The sequence below is a fragment of the Canis lupus genome, chromosome 23 (genome assembly GCF_003254725.2).
Source record: "Canis lupus dingo isolate Sandy chromosome 23, ASM325472v2, whole genome shotgun sequence".
NCBI lineage: Eukaryota > Metazoa > Chordata > Mammalia > Carnivora > Canidae > Canis > Canis lupus.
Window position 1 is genome coordinate 43,758,296 of NC_064265.1, and position 19,382 is coordinate 43,777,677.

Consider the following 19,382-nt stretch of genomic DNA (forward strand, 5'->3'; position numbering starts at 1 on the left):
GTTGTCTATTGAATGTCTTGAGGCTGTGAAATGCCTGGGAGCATTTAAGTGATGATTTCTTTACTCTGGGCACCCACTAACAAGCCATGTGACCTAGATGATATTGTACTCACTCACTGACAATGAAAAATCCTGTTAAAGTGAAAGTAGATGTCGCTTACCATTTCTATTTTTTTTAAAGATTTTATTCATTTTTTCATGAGAGACACAGAGAGAAAGGCAGAGACACAGGCCAAAAGGGGGACTCAATCCCAGTTCCCAGGATCACACCCTGGGCCAAAGGCAGATGCTCAACCACTGAGCCACCCAGGCATCCCACACTTACCATTTCTTCTTGGAGTTTAAATTCTGTCATTCAGCCCGAGAAGTTCATCTTTGTTATGCAGGATTTGTTCTTTCAAACTGATGATTTGGGAATATATCAGTTTTCATTAAGATTTTGGCCAGTTGAGGGGCACCTGGGTGGCTCAGTGGTTGTGCATCTGCCTTTAGCTCAGGTCATGATCCCAGGGTCCTGAGATCTAGTCCTGCATCAGGCTTCCCCCGAGGACCTGCTTCTCCCCCTGCCTATGTCTCTACCTCTCTCTGTGTGTCTCTCATGAATAAATAAACAAAATCTTAAAAAAAAAAAAAAAAAGATTTTGGCCAGTTGACATTTTTTGTTTTCTTTTTAAGGTTTCTCTTCTTCTTGTTTTGCTCTGGTTTTAGTTTGTTTTTATTTTTATAAATGTCATATTTGAAAATCATTTTCCTGAACTATCTATTCTAGGTGTTTTCCTGGACTTTATGAAGTTTATGGTAACCGGCATTTTAGTTAAAAAAAATTTTTAATAAGCCTCAAAAGACATCCATGACCAAGGCCTATAGATTTGAGTCAAGCCACTGCATTTTAGAACTGTAAAGGAGACTTAATACCAGCTAATCAAATGCCCCATTCTAAAAATTATAAAAGTAAGGCCAGAGATTAAATGATTTATCTGAAATCAACTTACAAGTTAGGCAAAACTACTACCCCTGACCTTTTGATTCCCAATTCTGGATTCCTTCTACTTCTGTCCTATCCCCTAGCGATCCAATCTGGGTGCTGAATATAATTATAGCACTTACTACAATCTTTGGTATTATGACAATGCCTAACTATAGCAGGCAGAATTATGGGACCCCCCAAATGTCTATATCCTAATCCCCAGAATACCTGAATATGTCACATTACATGGTAAAGAGGAGTTAGGGTTGTAGATGGAATTAAGTTTGCTAAGCAGTTAAAGTTAAAATAGATTATCCCAGATTGTCCAGATAGGTCCAACATGATAACAGGGTCTTCACAAGGAGCAGAGGGCGGCAAAGAGGAGGTCAGAGTGATGTGACAAAGGACTGGAGCTGCTGTTGCTGACTTCAAAGTTAAAAGAAAAGGGCAAAAAGCCAAGGAACATGGGCAGCCTCTTGCAGCTGGAAAGGACAAGGAATCAGAATCTCCCCTAGAACTTCTAGAAAGTACATCCCTACTGCCATTCTGATTTTAGTCCATTGAGACAGGTGGACTTCTAGCCTACAGAACTGTAAAATAATCAATTCGTGTTGTTTTACACCACATCTGTGGTAATTTACAGCAGCCATAGATATTAATACACTAACAAAATGCTGATGGCTGCTCAAAGAGAAATTTTCTTTCTACAAGCTAAATTTTTAAATCTCCTCCTTTTCCCTTTTCTTTTTAATACCACCTTAATACACTTAAGACTTTAAAATAGTATTTTGCCTCTTGCTAGGAAGCAAATATCATTTAGCATTAATTTATTGCATTTTTCCATAAACAGACAAGTTCATTCCCAAGTTAACCAAATGAAGGAGAGACTAGGAGGGAGGTTCAGAGGATGTCCCTGACATACTTCATCAGAATGCCCTTGGGGCAGCCACAGGAGAAGTAGACTTTTGATGTGTGGCTACAATTTTCTGTGTGTCAGATAAAAACATTTCAAGGCTTGACTGTGGATAATAGAAGTTTCTGCAAACTAGCTTCTGTACGTAATATTCACAATGCTGTGATCAAGGACATTAATGTTCATAAAATTTTGTTCCTTCAGAACATACTTTCCACTCAACAGTAGCAAAGACAAATGAAGTCACATATATCCACACCTTCCAGCCTGTCTTTTTTAACAGAAACTTTCACCTGAACAATCTAAGAAATAAGCAGGCCTCAAAGATCTGTCACCAATTTTCATATTACGTTGCTCCAGAATCACTCTTTGGTTACTTTAAACTAGCCAAAAGACAAGCAAGCAGAAACTAGTTCTTTAAACCCAGCATTTTTTGCCTAATAAATGTTTAGTTTATTAATATTTCTGTATTTCCATCCATCAAGATATTTTTCTCAAAACCTGGAGAAAGGCCCTCAAGTGACCAACTATCCCAGTTTACCTGGGACTGACTGGTTCCAAGGACATGGGACTTTTAGTGCTAAAAACAAGAAATTCCTGAGGAAGAAAGACCACAGATAGGGCTCAGGTGCATATTTTAGTGTGACAACCTAAGGTCCCCATCCAAAATACCCCATGTACCAGAGAAAACCATTTTATGAATTTAGGATCTAAGGACACCTAAATATGTCCAGTTTAGGCTGAGAAAGGGCCTGCCTTGCTCGCACTATCCAATGATATATTCACTCTTTGTGATGAGCAGCTCAGGTTAAAGGGCATCAGGAACAATAAGAGGACACGTGTGACTCAGTGGAGAGTTTTTTGCACCATTTACTAAAGCAGTGACTCTGGTTTGTTGCATATGTTCACTGTGAAACACTCTTACGTTCAAAGGAGCATCTCCTTTGGTTTATTACAGGGTATTGATAAACAACCTGAGATTGGTGCTGGAAGGTCAGTTTGACAGCCAGGTCCGTGCAACTGGACACAGTTATGAGAAGTACAACAGATGGGAAACGGTATGACGTGCATATTATTTAGACAGACATTTCTTTGGGAATTGAACTAAGAATGGCACATTAATCCACAAATGGTTGCATTGGTAGATAGAGGCTTGGACCCAACAAGTCACCAGTGAGAATCCAGACCTTATCTCTCGCAGATCCATCGGAACCACATTTGAAGGACGCACTATATACCTCCTCAAGGTAATTATTTTAACCATGACCTTGCCATGTCTCAAGGCTTTAAATCAATGAATTCTAACACATTAACATCTGTTTCCCAGACATGCTCATCCCAAACATTGTTATAACTCTTTCCCTGCCTATATGCCCCAGGGAATCAAACAGATTCCCCAGCTTCTTTTATCATATGTGGATTTTTAAATCATTATTTTGATTTATTCAAAAGGAAAATGCAATAAAATAAGAGAAGTCCTATAAATTTAACCACATTCCTGTAAGCAATGTAAATGATCACCTACCTTGATGAAATTCTTCTCTCCCAGATGTTGTTTGCAAATCCATTTGCTAAAGAGGTTCATAAACTTCACGTCTATCAGACAACATTACAAAGCGTATCAACGATTTGTTTCTGTCATCCTCTAATGCCATTTTTGTCATGTAATTCTAATGAAGAAAATAAAAAGACAAGGAGTAAGTGGGAAAGAAGGAAAAATTCTTACAAGATTAGCAACAATCATGATTACTTCTAATTACTCACCCAGTTGTCTTGGTCATGTCACCTAATAATAGCAGCTGAAAATAACCTCCACGTGAGTACAATTAAGCAGGGTAATCAGCATCTTCTGAAAATATGAGCTTGTCAAGCTTAATAAAAATAATAAACAGCCATGTAAGCCTTCAGCTCAAACATTGTATCTAGAGGCAAGAACATACTGTGCTAGTATTATGTTTTAATTTAATCACGGGATATATCTCTTGCTGCTGTCAAGTTTCACCTGTTGAATCCAAAGCCCAGAAGGGCTGTGAATGTTAACCTCTGAATGTGATAAATAACCAAATAACCATTTCCCTTTTCCTTTTGTTTGCAATAGGTTGGCAAAGCTGGACAAAATAAGCCTGCCATTTTCATGGACTGTGGTTTCCATGCCAGAGAATGGATTTCCCCTGCATTTTGCCAATGGTTTGTGAGAGAGGTCAGTCTATGTAGAACAATTTTTGGCTGAGGGAAGTAGAAAATATTTTTTATTTAAGTCAATTTCTTATAATCTAGCTATAATAAGAGAGAATAATAACACAGAAAAAACTCATAATTCCAAGTTTCCATTTCTGGGTATTAGTTTCAACTTTCACAAGAGACCGTTGTAAGGTAAGATTTTAAGACAGTTATCAAATTGTATTTATTTAGATTTGACTCGTCTGAAACCAGCAGTATACTACATAGATCATTTAAAAGTTAATGATTGTGGATAAACCACTAGCTTGATCATTATCTTCTGAACAATAATCATTGTATACTTCAGAAAAAAAAGAAGAAAACGATACATGGCAGTCCCTACTGCAAATGATACTGTTTTTCATTCCTTATAATTCTAATAATAAAATATATGTAAAAGCCCTTTAGCTGAATTTTTAAAATATCCATGAGCCCATATTGATACAGATAAATTATTCGATAAATAAATAAAAGGGAGAGAAGGAACAACTTTCTCTTAAAGAACAATTACAACTAAGGATGTACAAACAATGAACAAGCCAGAAAATTATCATTAGAACACAAGGGCAATAACCATTTCATGAAAACCTACGTATGTTTGCAAAAATTAATGAGTGAAAGTTCAAGGACAAATGGTATATTTGCAGTCTCAAAGTATCTCCCCAAAAATATGTACAAAATTACAAAGGCAAACTTTACAATGGAGAAACTTAGCAGAAACTTAACCAAGGGATCAAGATTAACATCACCAATAACATCACCAGCATAAAGACAATCAGTATCACGAACCCCCTAATATTATGTACTGAAAAGACACATCATCTGTATGGTATCATTCCTCAAAATTCATAAAGCCTTCTTCTAATCATAAAAAAAATGAGACAAATTCAAATTAAGGGACTTTCTGCAAAGCAAACAGACCAGTACTCCGGAACACGGTCAAAATCATAAAAGACAAGGAAAGACTGAAGAACTCTCACAGAAAAGAGGAGACTACAGAGACGTGACAACCAGTGCAATGTGGGACTGTATATTGTATCCTAGCACAGAAAAAGGGTAACAGTGGAAAAGCTGTGAACTTTAAATAAAACCCATAGTTTAATTTATATTATTGTACCAATGTTAATTCCTTCCCTTTTATCATTGTACCATGGTTAAGTAAGATGATAACATTAGGGGAAGCTGAGTGAAGGGTATATGGGAATTCCTTGTATTTGCAACTCTTCTCTAAGCCTAAAATCACTTCAAAATTAAAAGTTTAAAATACTGGGATCCCTGGGTGGTGCAGCGGTTTAGCGCCTGCCTTTGGCCGGGGGCGTGATCCTGGAGACCCAGGATCGAATCCCATGTCGGGCTCCCTGCATGGAGCCTGCTTCTCCCTCTGTCTATGTCTCTGCCTCTCTCTCTCTCTCTCTCTCTCTCTCTCTCTCTCTCTCTCTCTCTGTGACTATCATAAATAAGTAAAATAATAAAATAAAATAAAAGTTTAAAATACTGAAGTACTTCTAAAATATAAGAATATTATTATATACAATATACTGTCTTTTGTGTGAAACACTTCTGTATCTATTTGTCATGATCTTGGTTTCTAGACATGTTTTGTATCCAATTCTAACCATTTAACTTCAATGGATATCTCACCATCTGCTGTACAGAAGGAAAAAACTTTTATCATTATTTTGGTTATCACCAAGATTAGACCACTAAAAGAACATGGTTCTATAGCTTTTCCAGCCTAAAGATCATGCATTTTAAAGAGTCATGAAAAGTAGATAAAAACTATTAATATATGGAAGCCTTAAATATTTTTAAGTCTATTCAGGAAAGAGTTGAATTTAGGTTTAATATGATCCTGGAGCTGAGGAACTATGAGTGAAAGAACATAATAAATGGAATGAGCATGAGTTCCTTCATTCATAGAGAAATGTCCACTTGCTTAGCAAAGAGTACTAGTCTCTTAACAGGGTTCCTTACTCAGTATAGAAGAGTAAGAAGGAGACTCATGATTATGCAGCCTAGAGCCTTGGTGAGAGCCACCCAAAATCCATCAGTGTGAGCTCACTTCATAATGGGAGGCTTTCTCATTCTTCTTCCTTTCTGGATACTCTCTCTAGTGAGACTATCTGCAGGAGGTTTCATAAAAGTTAAATAAATTTCTAGATGATATCAGAAACATGCACAGCCATCCATAGACATTTTTTACTTACTAAAAATAAGTCTTGCCCTGATATCCTACTGACTTTGAAAAAAAAATATTGCAGTTACTACTACAAAGTGAATATATGTTTCTTAAAAGTATTTAATTTTATTAAATCTTTGGCCATCTTTATAGTAAAAAGTTAAATAAATAATTATGTGAGTTATATATAGATAGAATATCCTGGAAACAGAGAAGGATTAAAAACAACTATTTCGGGGGGCCTTGGTGGCTCAGTTGGTTAAACATCTGTCTTCAGCTCAGGTCATGATCCCAGGGTCCTGGAATCCAGCCCCATGTCAGGCTCTCTGCTCAGCGGAGAGCCTGCTTCTCCCTCTCTCCCTGCTATTCTCCCTGCTTGTGTGCTCTCTCACTCTCTCTCTCTCCCTTTCTGTCAAATAAATAAATAAAATCTTAAAAAGAAACTATTTTAACCAAAATTATGGGTAATATTTTGCTAACTGCCTCTTAAATATCAATAATGTCCACTTCAATAGGGGATATAGCTTCCATTACCAAAGTGAACATTCATCCAGTCTATGTAAATTTTAGTAGCCTCACACATTCCATTTTACCATGAAATTCTCTTCCTAATTCACACACAGGCTATTCGCACCTATGGACAAGAGATCCACATGACAGAACTTCTCGACAAGTTAGACTTTTATGTCTTGCCTGTGGTCAATATTGATGGCTACGTCTACACCTGGACCAAGGTATATGAACCAATACTCAGAGGGGCTGATGAAATTAAAACCAATCCACTTTCTATTATACTTGGCCTAACCACATCATCCACTTTCAGAACCGAATGTGGAGAAAGACCCGCTCCACTCAGGCTGGAACTAACTGCGTTGGCACAGACCCCAACAGAAATTTTGATGCTGGTTGGTGCAGTAAGTATCTGATTGACCTTTCTGCAAGAATCTGTTGAAAAGCATAGGAGGAAAAATAACACAGGAAAACACAACAGTGTCTAAAACAAGAAAAAATATCAAGTTTCATATTTTAGCATTCTACCTTTCTAAAAGCACAGAAAATAAACAGTTTATTTATTCACTCAAAAAAAAAAAATATCACGTGCTCTATTGTGTTCCCAGCTGTGTTAGATGCTGGAAACACAAGACTGAACAATCCAGACATAATCCTACTACTTCGAAATGTATAATCTAGAGGAGACAGTCATTTAAAAATTATTTAAATGAAATTGTGATATAATTCCAATTTTGTGATTCAACTCTCAGAAAATGATTATAGTAATAAGGAAATTTCTCATGGATATTAGCTTGTCTCCTACTTATAATTTTCTTCTATATTATTGATCTCATTGTATATTACTACACAAGAACACACTGATGATTTTACATGCAACTTTTATCCTATTAGCTTTTTTTTTTCTTTTTAAATTTTTTTATGATAGTCAGAGAGAGAGAGAGGCAGAGGGAGAAGCAGGCTCCATGCACCGGGAGCCCGACGTGGGATTCGATCCCGGGTCTCCAGGATCGCGCCCTGGGCCAAAGGCAGGCGCCAAACCACTGCGCCACCCAGGGATCCCCCTATTAGCTTTTAACTAACATACCAACCTAATCTTGTGACTAAATGCATGCATGCTTTATAATATATGCCACATTATCATAAGGACTCCTGTAAAAACAGCTTATTTTTAATTTTCCAATTTGAAAGTTTGAAACATGCCTTGTGATAACTTTAGTAGGTGACCATTCTATTAACAACATGTTTCTCTAGAAATTGGAGCTTCTCGGAACCCCTGTGATGAAACTTACTGTGGACCTGCTGCAGAGTCTGAAAAAGAGACCAAGGCCCTGGCTAATTTCATCCGCAGCAACCTCTCTTCCATTAAAGCATATCTGACAATCCACTCATACTCTCAAATGATGCTCTACCCTTATTCCTATGATTATAAACTCACAGAGAACAATGCTGAGTTGGTAAGTAGTTGTGGTAGTAAATATGGTATTTCACTGTTAAGATTTTTAAAATCCTATTCCTGAGAAAAAAATTTAAGAACAATTTCTGAAGGTTCCATGATTCATTTAATAGCAGAAGCAAAAATCGTACTACAGATTTACAGGGAATCCAGAATTGGCTAGATAAATTAGCTAAAAGAGATAGGCTTTTGATACAGGAAACAGTTCCCAACATGTTAAGCCAGTTTAGGCACTAATCTTCAAAATGTCAATAGGTACACTTATTCCTGCTTTTACCACAATACTAACTCACATGATGATTTCAGATGCATCTGGGATAATCAACAAAGTTGCTTCATCACACACAACCAGAAAGTCAATTTTGTCAAGTTGTCTTGAACTGGATTTGACATAGGCGGAGCATGGCAGATGTCATTAGGAATTTGGCACATTTGGTTGATACTGTGTTAAGCGATGAGATCCTAAAATTGCTTAGTTCGCTGCTGATCAGGAGAGACAAAGAAGTAAACAATCAATGAACAAATGATATGAATGAGTCCTTACTAAACATGGAAAATAATGCAAAAAAAAAATTTAAGTATCCATGATTCAAAAAACTAGCAATCTTGTTAGAGAATCATGATATAACCACAAGAAAAGTTAAGTAATACAAGAGTTTTATAGCAATCACATTAACAAATATCACATATCAATGCATAATTTTTTTTTAAATCAGCAGGTTTGAACCCTTCAAACGATTTTTTTTCTAATTTATGAAACATCTGGCTACCAGAAGTTGGGATTAGTGATCTAAAAGAACAAGTGTAAGATTTAAAGCATTTGAGTTATGCTAAAAAAAAGTGTTGCACTTAAACAATGACATAGATATTTGGCTTACCTAAATGCATAAATTTGAAGACCCGGTAACTTTAATAACTGGAAATGGTTGTTTTGTACTTTCAGTCTTTCAGAGACCAAATAAAACATGTAATGCTATAAATATTTTGTTAAGAGCAAAATGGAAAAATAACTCAGCTTCTTAGAAAATTGATAGCTAATAGTTGGCCACGTCCTTTTCATTTAAAAAAAAAAATGCTATTTTTCAAAAAGCTTCACATTTTCTCTCTCCAGAGCCAAAAAAACAAAGGAAAACATCATTAGTTGGAACCTTTAACTATTTCAGTTTTCCAATTATGCTCCATCTGTTAAGTGTTCCCAGTGGGTGCTCAAAGTCCTGTTATCCCAGAGATGGGTGTGGTCAGCTCCTCATTTCAATCCCAGATTTAAGTCCCAGAGGAGGGAAGGTGGAGCTATGTTGTTTGCTTTATTCATGTGAATATGTTTAAATTGTACCACATCAGAAAAGAAAAAGACAAAGCCATAATAACTAAGCACCAATGAGTTAAGAAGTAAAATATTAAAACTAAAATTATAAACCACATTAAGTGTAACAATAATATATCCAAATTGCTTAATATAACTAGTATCAAACATAAATTCTACAACAAGTGCTAACAGAAAAACTTAGAGTGTTCTCTGAAAATGAGCTGCTTTACAAAATTTCAATACCTTTTCTTATTTGAGGAATAAGTTAATTCTAATTAGCAAAGAAGTAGAATAAACAATTATATCACAATAAAATATTCATAATCTATTCTCAACAAAAGCACAAACCGTATAAAATAATCTATCTTGGATGTTTAATTTTGTATTCACAAAACTAATAAATTCAAGAAGTACATGCTACTCTTTATCTTTTCCAAGCAAAATAAGATAGGTGGCTAGACTGCAAAATTTAATTGCATGTATATCACACTAATTGATTTAAAAGTTACTTCAATTTCCAAAAATAAAAAATAAATAAAATAAAATAAAATAAAAGTTACTTTAATTTCCAACAATTTTTTTCTATGATTAAGATTTTGCCTAGCATCTTAAAAGAAATATTTAAATCCCACTAGTAATATCTAAGGTGAATGTTAATCTGATTAGTTGATTCACTGGGAATCTGAATTTAGTTCAGCACCCCAAAGCAACTCAAATCTTTTGAATAACTAGAGATGCTTTCCATATTTTTCTTATTTTGCATAATTCCAATTCACTTCCTTCCTAAGCACATTTTGCAAGAACAACTCATAACCATAGTGTTTAAGGAGCGTGTGTGTGTATATATATATACATATTTATATATATACATATATACATACATATATATACATATATATATATGCCAAAAGAGAATAAGTCTCTCATAAAGAAAAATATTATCTTTTTCATGGTTTTTATTTTTAATGAAGATATCAAGAAAAACAAAGTAAAAGCCTTTATCTAGGCACAATAAATGTTCCATCCAAATCTAGTGCTTCTGTATGAATTTTCAGCTAGAAATATGTGACCCGACTATAGAAAACTAACAGTAGGAAAAGACTAATAAGATGCATTCTTACTATATCACATTATGGATAACTCAGAATTTCTTAAAGTAATGCAAAGTGGGCTTTATCTTATCCAGAATTCTGTGCATAGATACAGATGTGATTCTTACTTATCTTTACACTTATAAAAATTTTCAGCTTATATTTGTAGCAAAAAAAAAATGCTTCAAAAAAATGCTTCAAGGAGAACATGACTCTAAATTGAAGGAAATTATTCTGTACTTATATTAACATTGTCAGCCCAAAGTTAGGACATATATAGCAATATTTGATATCTGAGTCATGATAAAAATGTATGTGGCTTCATTTATGAAAAATCTTACATGTACATCATCGAAAATTATTTATATCATAAGACAATCTTCAGAGGGAAGAAAGGCAGAGAGAAAAATGCAAAAGACCAATGAAGCAAAAGAACAGAAGTAATAAAGATTACAAAGAAAGCTACCAAAAAATGTATCTGCAGATCAGTAAAAAGTATGAAGAATCGTAAAAATACCTTACATATATAATGCTTTTCAGTTTGCTATCTGCTTTTATATTATTTATACTATATTATTTAAAGAAAGAATACAAAGTTACTGTGAGTTTCCAATGGCTTCATACACCTTCCAGTTCCTCAGTGTTGACTTCTTCAATATGGAGGTATCACTATCTTCAAAGGAAGCTGCAAGGCCCACATAAAGAATATACTTACATTTTCAAAATTCTGAAGGATAATGAAATATTGAATTGTATGACCTCATTATTGCCAGAGTAAATAAAAACTAGGAGACTTAATTGAAAAGGCTCCTCAACCTATCCATATCTTTGCATTTATTTATTGAGCATGGAAGAAGCTCCAAATCCTTGGTCTACATTCCCCCAAAAGAGGTGTATGTAGCACTTTTAATCATTATAATTATTACCATAATGCCATTTCTAAGTCCAAAAGCAGGAAATGCAGAATAATAACTGGCCAACCTAATATTTTGAACCATTCCTCAGAATGACCAAATTAGAAGCTGATATGCACTACACACTACACCACAGTGCTGACTCAGGGCATACATCTCACACCACATTTCTACATAAGCAGCACAAAATTTTACAGCTAGAAATCCTGGAATTTCTTTGGTTCCGCTTTCTCACTTTCCAGGTGAAACAGTGAAGGTTTGGCTAAGCCAACACCAGTAGTACAGGCACTGTTGGGCCCAGAGCTATTGGGTCCTGAAGAATTTCCTAGACTGCCCCAATGTCCAGATACCCATACACACTTGTGTGACCATGTTCTATATTGGTAGCCATTTTGCAGAACATTCATCAAATAGTCTTTCATCACACAAATACCTTATTATCTCTGTCCCTGGACATTGCTAAGGATTTCCAGTGGTCAGCTGAAATGCCTAACTTCTCAGGACTCCGTCTTTATGATTCTGGCCGTATACTTTCATGAGCAAATATTCATTAACCAGGAGAAAGATGACAGTCCTGAAAAATTCTTAAACTTAACCAAAAGATAGGAAACTGCTTCCAAAGTCTAACACCTTCCAGACAACTGGTACCTCACTATCTCTTAATTAAAATTTGAGTTAATGAGCCACCAAGATAGAAATCCACTGCTCCACCCAAGCATGTGAGCATAAAGCAAGACATGATTAGAGACAAACATAAAAATCAGAGGGAAGAAATGTTGTGATTAGAAGGTGGATAATTGCAGGGCCATGTGCACACCCAATCACCGCTGTCCCCATGTCCCTGCCTAATAACAATAACAACAAGGCCATAGTCACACTGTCAAGCAGGCTACCAGCAGCTTAGGAGACAGGACCTGCAGCACAAAATATCCATTTCAGGTACTTTTTTCAGAATTTTTCAATTTCACTTATAATATTCTAAAATAAAATGCAGAATTTATTTAGTTAGAGAAACCAGTTGTTGCTTTATCACTATACTTTTTAAGTGACTTCTTTGCCTGTTAAAATTCTCCTACAGGGGCCTGGTCAGTACACGGCTCATCAGACAATTACCAAAAATTTCACTGAGTAGCATAAACCACGGTCTTTGCTATTAAGAATGCAGGGCCCTATTGAAATGGTAAAACTCAGATACCGGAAACCATACAAGAGAAGTACAAAATTGGGAGTTTCAAACTAAGCACAGTAGTAGGAATTTAGGGCAGGAAATAAATGGTAATATGTAATGAAGCTATTTGGTGAAGGTTACAGAAAGGAGAAACCATTTCTTCTGCACCCTGAAGGATGGGCAGGATTTGGGCGATAGAGAACAGAAGAGTACACTTTAGGCAGAGAAAAGAGCCAACAAATGTGCAACAAGAGGGTTGAAAAATGGGTATGGAAAGAGAAGGATCAGCCTGTTTTCTAGTGTTCTTGTGAAAGAGTGGAAGTGAAGTAATGAGATTATGGAGAGACTTAAAATGTCACACTGAGTCCTGTGTTGTAGCAGGCCCCAGAGCCAGTAACCTGGTAAATAGGATTGCCAGGTCAAATACCAGACTCCCAGTTAGATTTCAATTTCAGATAAAGAACAAGTAATTTTTAGTATAAATATCTTCTAAATATTGAAGACTTATACTGAAAAAGTATTCACTGTTTATCTGAAATTTAAATTTAACTGAGTATGCGATATTTTTTGCTAAGTCTGGCAATCCTGCTAGTAAAGTGTATTTTAGCAGAGTTGACCTAATAGCAGTGGTTAAGAGGCACTTGTACTATCATCAGCGAAGAAGATAGGCATTCAGAGCACCTTCAAAACCAGCTGTCTTCCTTTTTAATTCTTTTTCTAAAATACACTCATGTTTACCATAATTATGTCTTTTATCTGATTTCTTTTAAACCAATTTTGCCCCCCTCCCAGCCCCTTCCCTACCTCCAACATTTGGCAATGTTGGAGAGACATTTTTGGTTGTCGTAACCGTGGGAGTACCACAGGCATCTAGTGGGTAGAGGCCAGAAGATGCCGAAAACATTCTACAATGCACAGGAGAGCCCCCACAACAAAGAATTATCCAGCCCACATGTCAAGAGTGCCAAGCTTGAGAAACCCTGCTTTAAGCTTAGATAAGAACAGAGTCACATTCCTGGCTAAAGGCCCCTGGCTTTCACCCTCCTCATAAATACTTTACAGTGTTCTATGAATCTGAAAGTGCAAGAGATCTAGTACATTCCCATCATACAGCATTTATTTTTTAATAATTTATTTGGAAGAAGTATCACCTCCACACACATGCACACACAAAAATTCTCTAGACTTTGCAACTTCAGCTGACTCACGTTTCACATTCTCCCTGAATTTTAAAGAGCTTAAGAATATGCATGCAGACCAGCCAAAGAAAAAAATTGCTTTACATCAGTGAAAGCATTCCCACACTCCCCAGAGGCTCTGCCAAGATGGGCAGGCTCTGCTCTCCCAAGCCAAGCCTTTCCCCTAACTCCTTGCCTTTCTCTAATCTCAGGCTTTGCAACCAGAGCTTGTGCTTGTTTATCCTCCTGTTTTTCTCAGAAACGTATTTGTTTTTTTCAAATCCCAAAGGCTTTCTCCTCAGTGCCTGCTTGTAGGCCTTGCGGGCTTCTCCTCTTGCATCAAAATTATAAAAGTTAAATTCCTCATTGGTCCCTTGGTGTAAGTTACCCATTATCACAGAACAGAAGGAAGGAAACCACAGTTAAAGATCATTTTGATGCTTCCATTATCACATGTATTCACCCAGAGGAATAATTAAACTCAGAACTTCAAGTTAGAAACAAAGTTCTGGAGAAAATTTCCTTCGAATTGGCTTATAACCCATAGTCAGTTTGGAATTTTTGTTTTCTTGTACTGTAATAATGGACCAGTGGAAGATTAGAAGAGGCGGCCCCCCACCTCCCATGACACTGGCTTGCAATGAGGACCATGAGCACAGCCATGAGGCAGGGGTTTCCTGATCACATGTTACCTGGGAAGGCAGGTCAGCGGAAAAGAACACCCTCACCGTATTCATCTTACCAGCCCCCTGGAGCTCAGAGCCTGGGAAACATTACACTAGTTGGTCTTTTGTCTCTTGGGCTTTGAGTTAGATGTGACATTTTAGACTCTCTCTGTCTTTTGCTCTATGACCAAGGCCTCTTTTTAAGAAAACAGGTGACAAAAGAGAACATGCATAAGACATGGTAGGAAACTCATATCTAAGGATTAATAAAGGCTGGCCATGTTTGGCCTTGACTGAAAGCAAAGTTTTCTCTGAGGCTGATTTATATTTAGCTTCCTTCTGTTCTTTACAATTGGTAAAACCAGCTCCAGCAACACTTCTTTTGAAGTATTCGAAGGCCACAAGGAGAAGTGAAAAAGAGCACAGGATTTAAAGCAAGAAGAACCTAGCTCAAGTCAGCCACTTATGGGGCTGCATGCCCTTGGGAAAGTTCTTTTATCCTCTCTGAGTTTCAGTTCTTTTATCCGTAAAATGGGGATAAAAATATCTAGCCCTTATCAAGAGCTCTTTGTAAAGTCTAAGGTTTTATGTAAATGTTAGTTCTTATTTTGAACCCATTGAGCAAGGATGTAAGATGTTCCTCAAATGACAGGTTGTATAGAAAGTGTCTTTAATTGGAGTTTCAAGATGTGGATAACGCTTTCTGATGTGCTATTGCTTCTGCGGGTCTTTCGTCAGCTGTCTTAGTCCCTTTTCACAGAAATGTACAAGGGGAAGGAGTTACCACTCTAACATTTTAGCAAATGCAGGAATTATCTCTCTTTTACCATTCCTGCCTGGGGTCAGTCACCCAGCTTGGTTGGAACATTCCCACTGAGCGTGCTGCCCCACGTGGCATTCCATTCTGCGAGAAAATTCTATGCCGATGAAATGTGGACAGATAGTGTTGGAAAGATAAATGAGTAACATTTGTGAAACTATTTGAACTCTTCAAAAGAAAAGACCCACACTGATTCCAGGGATTTTTGTTAAGATCATTGGAATTTAAAATATGATATTTTGGTCAATTAATGTCTGTTCTGATTTTTTTTTTTTTTTTTTTTTGTCTCTTGACCTCAGAGGGGCAGAGAGAAAGGGTCCACAGACTTCATTTAAAAAAAAAAAAAAAAAAAAAAAAAAAAAAAACCTTAATGGAAATAAGTAAAATGCACAGCAGAAGTCATTGTGTAAATGTGGCAACCCAACAACCATCACTACATGGTATCACCACCCTCCCTAAAACATCCCCAGTCTCCACTCATATTCATCACAGCCTTTGCAGCACTCAGTATCAAGAACACCCACCCAAATCAAGCCATCTATAATGCCTCAGTCCTAGGATAAGACTCTATCAACCAACCATGTGCTAGATGCTATACAAAATCTGTTGAGAATACAAAATAAATAGCCAAGAGTCCCTTCCCACAGTGAACTCGCCTGGGAGGCAAATAGATGCAAAAACAACTCATTATAGAACAGGATGACAGGAACTCTGACGGTGATGTTAGAGGAGGGGGAATCAATGCTCCATAAGAGAGTTAGGGGCAGCTTCAAAAAGAAAGTGACACTAAAACTGAATCTAGAAGAACAACAGTAAATCTCCAAATGAACAAAGATGAGAAGAAGATTCCAACAAACGGAGAAGGACATTCAAAGTGAGGGAGGTAAGAGGCAGGAACAGGTGTATAAGGAAGAAGTTTGGGGAAACCTAGCTCAAACGGAACACAGAATACACAGCCAATAATGCAGACTGAAAGAGAAGGAAGGGGCTAGATCATGCTCTTTATGCCCAGAAAGGAAGCTGCACTTCAACTGAAGGTGAGAAAGCCACTGAAAGATGTGGTGATGAGATGACACTCAGAAGATGAGTGATGAGGTAGGCAGCAAGACGACAGAGCAACTGAGGACAAGGAGAGCAAAGGCTGACACAAACTAAATGTTCCTGCAATGTGCACCAGTGACAGGAACATATTAACATCCTTTGTAAACTAACATCAATCTTATATATTATGGTCAGCACCAAAGGCATAACAATTGCTTCCAGAAGATGCCTGTGCAGTATCAGAAAGCACTTGGTTATCAGTCTGAGGAAAGGCAAACTGAACATTTTTGTGTGGCCCTAATAGTAGTTATGACTAAAATGATAAGTTGATATGTCAAAAGAGATAACAGATCACAAGTAGGCCCCTTTCAGTTTTGTCAGATAACTCCTATATTACGTTACACCACGAAACATACTGAGACGTGAAGGTCAACGGACACACAGGAGTTTAATAGATGATGATGATCTTCTTGTCTTAAATCTTCTCTAGTCTTCATAACTGTTTGGAACTAATCCTGAAGAATCATACTTCTTTTTTTACAGCTTTATTAAGATATAGTTGTCATATAACATTGTGTAAGTTTAAAGGGTATAATGTAATGATCTGATACACATATATACAGGGAAATGTTCACTACATTAGTTAACATAATCTTGACCTCACACAACTACCATTTTGTTGTTGCTGCTGTTATGTTGTTTTGTTATGGTGATAACATTAAAGCTCTACTCTCATAGCAACCTTCAGGTACACAGTACGGTACTGCTGACCATAGTCATAATGCTATACTTTAGATCCCCAGAACTTAGTAGAATTGTATTTCTAACTAGAAGCAATAATTCAAAGCTTCAAGGGGAAGGGGAGAAACCAGAACAGATGAAAAGCCTCAGAATGGTAAAGTAGGAAAGGAATAAGAGTTCTTTATAATCAGAGTTTCTGCCTTACAGAAAAATAACTACGGATGTCCCGAGATGAATGGCAAGTCAAAGAAATTATGGAATAGTAAAAAAATGTACTATTTACTTACTAAAAAAAATTAGTACCTCACCATATTTCACATCCCCACAGGATGGTTTTGAATATATTCTAGACATTATGCAATTATTAACTTATTACCTTCATTTCAATCTGCAACAGACCCTATACTAAAAGGTGGAGAGAAGACCTAGCTCTAGTGCATTGGTTAGAATAAGATTAAATAATAGGAACTATACATTTAGATCACAACAGTAAAGATTTAGTGCAGTAAGAGGAAGCAGATATTAATTTACCAGATGGGGAAAAAGGGGAAGTAAAACCCTAACATTTTCAAGTTACTGTTCCAAAACTCTGAGAATAATAAATTAGTTCCAAGAAACTGATTACACCATTTCAGTGGACCAGACCAGAACATCATGACTTATATTTTAAAATTCTTTTTAAATTTTCTAATTTACCACTTGGCTGGGGAAGCATTAACAATTTGGGAGCTGAAACTCTGAAGTTTTATAGATATGCCCTTGTCAATTTGACATAAGATACTACTAAACTGATTTTGATATTAAAACAAGGACTAAAGGAAGCTGCTACTTTGTAAAACGAGGAGTATTTTGATTTCATCACCAACCTCATAGCTTTCCAAGCATATGTACAAGACATAATCATGATGCCAAAGTATGAAATATAGCTAGTTTCATAACCAGAATGAATTATGGCTGATTCTCCTGTAGTAAACAATCAGATTTTCAAATCTGTATTCCCAAGATAGTCAAGTCAGGCCTTACTTTTCAAGTGATTCATTTAAATATGCAGTATATGTCAGTGGATGTTAGGAAGTCTGCAGCACATGGGGGATGGAGGTACAGAGCCATTGTCCCTGAAGAGTTGGGGGGCAGGGGCACAGAAAAGCAATGGATCTTTTGAGAAAATGAAGCTGCTTCTCAAAGAAAAAAATACACATAATATTTGCCGTTTTTTTTTAATTCTGTAAATCGAGTGTTCTTCATTTTGAAATAGCATAGATGTTGTCTAATTCTTCAGTGTAAAATCTTCCAAGCTAAAACCACCCTCATCCCTGGAACTGCCAATTCCCAAATATCCCCCTGCCGGCAGTAACCACAGTATTGAGTATCCAATCATTCATATGTGTAGCTTTTAATACTCCTCCCCCATTTCATATAATCCTATCTTATCCTGGCTTTATAACCTGCCACATTTCCAGGTAGTTTTTGTTTTGTTTTGTTGGGGGGGGGGGTATTTTGCATGTATTTGATTTTTCTTTACCTGTATTAGGTTGACAACCTCTTTGTACAACCACAGAGACCTCCTTTTCTCCTGCTTTTCTCTTACAAGCTCCAGAGACAATATGGATTTGCCAAACTAATTCTTAGACATAACCTAATTCTTAATACACAGTGACATTTTACTATATCAATGAATGTGATATCTGGGACAGTTATAGACTGCTATAGCCTCATTTCTTGAGCCTGAACTAAGGTTTAAAAAAAAAAAAAAGAAGTTTAACAAGCCTAAGTAAGAATATTTGGGAGGAAAAAAGACATACTAGGTTCTATGCAAATAAAAAAGAAAAGAAAGTAAAAGATTGTCCTCTGACTAAAATAGAAGTTATTGCTATGACCCATACTTTACTCCAACGATTATTTAAAATGAATGTAAAGACCTAATTCTCAAATAAGAGGGTAAGAAGAGTGGTAATTATCTTCAGAGTTCCAACAAATAGTTCCTGGACGACCATTAAGTGGTAAGCCTTGGTGTAGACCCTGAAGAATGAGATAAAAGACAGAAAAAGTCCCTGATAACTCAGAGGCCAGCCCATGGTGTTGCCACAATCTGACACATTCTGTGTGCTACAGAGGGAAGCTCAGAGCGAGTGCCTGGAGAGGGCATTAGGGAAGACATGTTTTCACAACACTCACTTGGATCACATGACTAGGTTAGCTAGAAAAATTAGAAT

At 36.6% G+C, this 19,382-nt stretch overlaps 1 protein-coding gene and 1 long non-coding RNA gene across 2 annotated transcripts in view; one reads left to right on the plus strand and one right to left on the minus strand.

Moving 5' to 3' along the window:
- The window catches only part of CPB1 (carboxypeptidase B1), a 34,234-nt gene that overhangs the window by 12,234 nt on the left and 2,618 nt on the right, over positions 1-19,382 (plus strand). Inside the window, exons 4-9 of the mRNA XM_025449005.3 lie at positions 2,839-2,938; positions 3,026-3,127; positions 3,979-4,080; positions 6,903-7,013; positions 7,103-7,193; positions 8,044-8,246. Of these exons, the coding sequence (XP_025304790.1) occupies positions 2,839-2,938; positions 3,026-3,127; positions 3,979-4,080; positions 6,903-7,013; positions 7,103-7,193; positions 8,044-8,246 (709 nt within the window). The remainder of the gene's footprint in view (positions 1-2,838; positions 2,939-3,025; positions 3,128-3,978; positions 4,081-6,902; positions 7,014-7,102; positions 7,194-8,043; positions 8,247-19,382) is intronic.
- The window catches only part of LOC118352083 (uncharacterized), a 63,791-nt gene continuing 47,433 nt past the window's right edge, over positions 3,025-19,382 (minus strand). The window contains exon 2 of the long non-coding RNA XR_007405178.1: positions 3,025-3,550. This is a non-coding gene — a long non-coding RNA (uncharacterized LOC118352083). The remainder of the gene's footprint in view (positions 3,551-19,382) is intronic.